Source organism: Rhagoletis pomonella, unplaced genomic scaffold (assembly GCF_013731165.1).
Source record: "Rhagoletis pomonella isolate Grant_MI unplaced genomic scaffold, Rhpom_1.0 Rhpom_scaffold_00457, whole genome shotgun sequence".
Taxonomy (NCBI): domain Eukaryota; kingdom Metazoa; phylum Arthropoda; class Insecta; order Diptera; family Tephritidae; genus Rhagoletis; species Rhagoletis pomonella.
The window spans coordinates 1933-5363 of NW_023459011.1; the positions used below are offsets into that span (position 1 = coordinate 1933).

Sequence of the window (3431 nt, forward strand, 5' to 3'; positions counted from 1 at the left end):
CGTTTTTTTTCAGGGTTTATTCTGAGTCCCCTACTCTCTGTCCAGTTTCTAAGCGTGGCCATGTTAGAGCGCAAAATCTCCATTAGAGTATTTGGGTATTTGCCTTTAATGGCAATTGTTAGGTCGTCAGCGTATGCAGTGATGTGGCAACCCCCCTTCTCTAGTGCTTTCACTCCCTGAGGAGTGCCTCTACAGATGTCTCTGCTTATCGTGGTGTTGCCAAGCTTAGCGGTTATCTTCCTGCTGACAAGTATAGACTCAATCAGCGCCGCTACGTTGTGGTCAACTCCAAGCTCTTCTAAGGCACCCGTTATGGCGCTTGCCTTAATGTTGTTGAAGGCGCCTTCTATGTCAACAAAGGCAACCAGAGTATACTATTTATCTGATAAACTTTTTTCCACCAACCGGACGAGCGAGTGTAAGGCGGTTTCCGTAGATTTGCCTTTCGTATAGGCATGCTGCGCTGGGGAGAGCCTACTAGTTGGTATCACGCCCCGTACATAATCATCCACTATCTTCTCAAAAATTTTGAGCAAAAAGAACGTAAGACTGATGGGTATGAAGGAGACTATTGTCTCTTTCCAGCCTAGCGGAATATAGCCCATGTTAAGACAGCTTCTTATAATAGACGCAATGAATGGGGAGATAATACCTCGTGATTGCTGCAGTTCTACCGGGTGTATGCCGTCAAGTCCCGGTGACTTGTAAGGACTAAAAGTCTTAATAGCCCATTCGATTTTCGCCTTACACAAATTTCTTTCTTAAAAACACAAATTTATTTTGGTTCCTAGTATTCGCACTAAAGCAAGACCACAAAACTAGTTTGTTAGCATATTTTAATTAAAGGTAATTTATCCCGAAATCCCGGGATTCACAAAATGGTCCGGGATTGGATGCCTTAATTGGGATAGATTTGGACCAAATTTTGGGCAAATGGCTAATCGTGTTACACTGCCTTTAAACTTGTATTTACACGGATGTTCTTTAAGAATGAACTATATTTTTATAAAAAACTAACCAAAATTCAATAACAACAAAAATATTATAAAACTTATTGACGAAGCGCTAGTTTGCGCTCCCCGAAAACTTTTTAATATTTAAATTAAATCCGTGAAAAAGCATGGCAGTCTTATAGTGTTACAATAATTAATACGAACCTCAGTATATCCAGTAAACAAACTTAGCTATTTTTCTCCACCAAATTTAGTCCCCATAAAGGACTACTGTTGCAAGCAACGCTTTTTCGGCAATAAGGGTGTTGTGCAGCAATTTTATGTGATGAAAATTATTTTACCACTGGAAAAATGGATAGAAAAATATTGCAGTGCGATTGAACATCTCAGGTTTAGCTAAAATATAAATGTATTAGGAATATTTATTTTACTAATAAAAACGCAATTTTTAAGTTGTGTTTTCGTATTCTCCAGCAAAAAATATCCAGTAACTTGCCAGTAACCAAATTTCGGAGAGTAAGCCAATATTTACTCCCAATGAGCGAAATATGCAAGAAAGTACGAAAACGCAAAACCAGCAAGAAGTTGCTATTAATTGTTATTAATTTGTTATTTTCCGATGCGATTTTCTTAGAAAACTAATATTTTCTATCTTATTATATATTTAAATAGGTTTATTTTGTCAATTGCAACTCTAAAAGCACCACAAACAATTATTTTGTTAATGTGAATCACTTTAAGCATCACGCCATCAGCTGTTTTTCTTACTAGCAAATAGTTGCTAGTAAAAATTTATCCAGTAAAAATCCAGTTAAACTTGCAAGTTTATCTGTCATTTTTGCTTTCTCAATTTCCCCTCTTTTGCCAGTTTCTTGCAAGTTTTTGCGTACGAAAACGATATCCATTAAAAAACGAGTAAAATTAGTACTGGATTTACTGGATAGTGCGTACGCGAACAGGGCTATTATCTTCACGGTTACCGAAATCACCAACCTCAACGTAGTGGCCACAGTAAGTTGGAGGCTTTCTTGAAGTGCAATCCAACAGTGAATATTTCGTGCGCCAAATAATCATCGCACTGAATATAGTGCGCTTTGCGCAATTTGCGTTCGATCACAAAGTTGTCAGTGTTTGGGACACGTTGATGGTTGTGCTTGACAATTCCTCGTTTGTGGATCAATTCACGAACTGATTTAAGATCTGGATAGCCCCATGAAATATAGGGTTCGGCAATCCGTAGCATATTAATGGTTGTCTTGTTCAATTCGATGAACAAACCGTTGTTAATGTGGCGAAGACGGAACCACAGTAAAACTTTACGCACTTTTGGTGCAACTTTGTTGATACCGCAGATACAGATCACAAGAGTCATTCTGCGGGCACGTATGATGGGCCGCGTTTCTTTGCGAGACGGCGCAACTTCATCTCACAGCGTCCATCATGGAGATATTTTGGTTGATATTTCTCAGCATGCTCCAAGTTTTCACGCTTGCGGAGTGCAATCACAGCAGAGCGCTTTAGTTTACGCTTGATCAGGGTAGCACGTTTGCTGACCTGCTTCTTGCTTAACTTCAGCTACGACACGGGGGCAGCAGCAGCTTCTTGGAAAGTAGATTTCCCTTTGATTCGGGCTTCTTACCGGCCGTGGTGGCAATCATCTTATCTTGTCATTTAGCACGTTGAGAAGGCGAAAAAAAAGTTCGACAAATATTTTGGGCACATCTTAAATAACGCCACGCGATTTATAACATTTCTATTAAACACAATTTAATTTAATTATTTACTTTTTTAATACATAGATATGCTGCAACCAGGCACTTACTTTCCCCAATTCCATCTTGCTTATCGGCATAATTTTCCAAATGTGCCCGAGCTGCTACTTCATACTAATAACTTCATTTTCCAACTGCGCCTTCTTTGTTGCCTCAACATATCCTAAAAAGACATAAAATTTACATTAAACAATAGAAATCGCAAAAATTAGCAAATAAAATACTCCCTCCATTTTGTTTTGTTGTCAAATTTCTGAGAAATGTGAATTCACCACAATGCAATACAGAAAAAACAAGGACCAGGGATGTAATTTTAAGTATTCCATGGCAATGCGCAGAGCATTCCGAGTAGCAAAATTAATTTGTATCAAATATAACATTAAACGGTGGTTCTAATACATTTTTTTAATATTACTAATCAGAGTACATACATAATATGGTATTTCTTTCAAAATTTAATGCACTATATGCATTTTTTTTTATATTTCTTAAGTCCCTGCGTGTAAGAAATTATGTGGTACTTAAAATTTCACCTCTGGAAACTTTATCCCTATAAAGAACTTCACCACAGTTTTTTTACTGGATATACTGAGATACGAACAACGATTTGCTAATTAACGCGCAACTAAGAGCCAATTTACACGACGACTTTTCACCCTGCGTTTTTTGCACGTTTCCTTTTAAAAAAATCTTCGAAAATCCTCGT

General features: G+C 37.7%; 1 protein-coding gene across 1 annotated transcript; it reads right to left on the reverse strand.

The window, feature by feature from the left end:
* Window positions 1–1881: 1881 nt before the first annotated feature.
* On the reverse strand, window positions 1882–2919 carry LOC118750922 (60S ribosomal protein L7-like). The gene is made up of 2 exons (XM_036485667.1): window positions 2776–2919; window positions 1882–2706 (listed from the first exon to the last, which is right to left on the reverse strand). Exon 2 carries the CDS (start codon window positions 2323–2325, stop codon window positions 1948–1950), a length of 378 nt encoding a protein of 125 aa, XP_036341560.1. The 5' UTR covers window positions 2326–2706; window positions 2776–2919; the 3' UTR covers window positions 1882–1947.
* Between the last annotated feature and the right edge of the window lie 512 nt (window positions 2920–3431).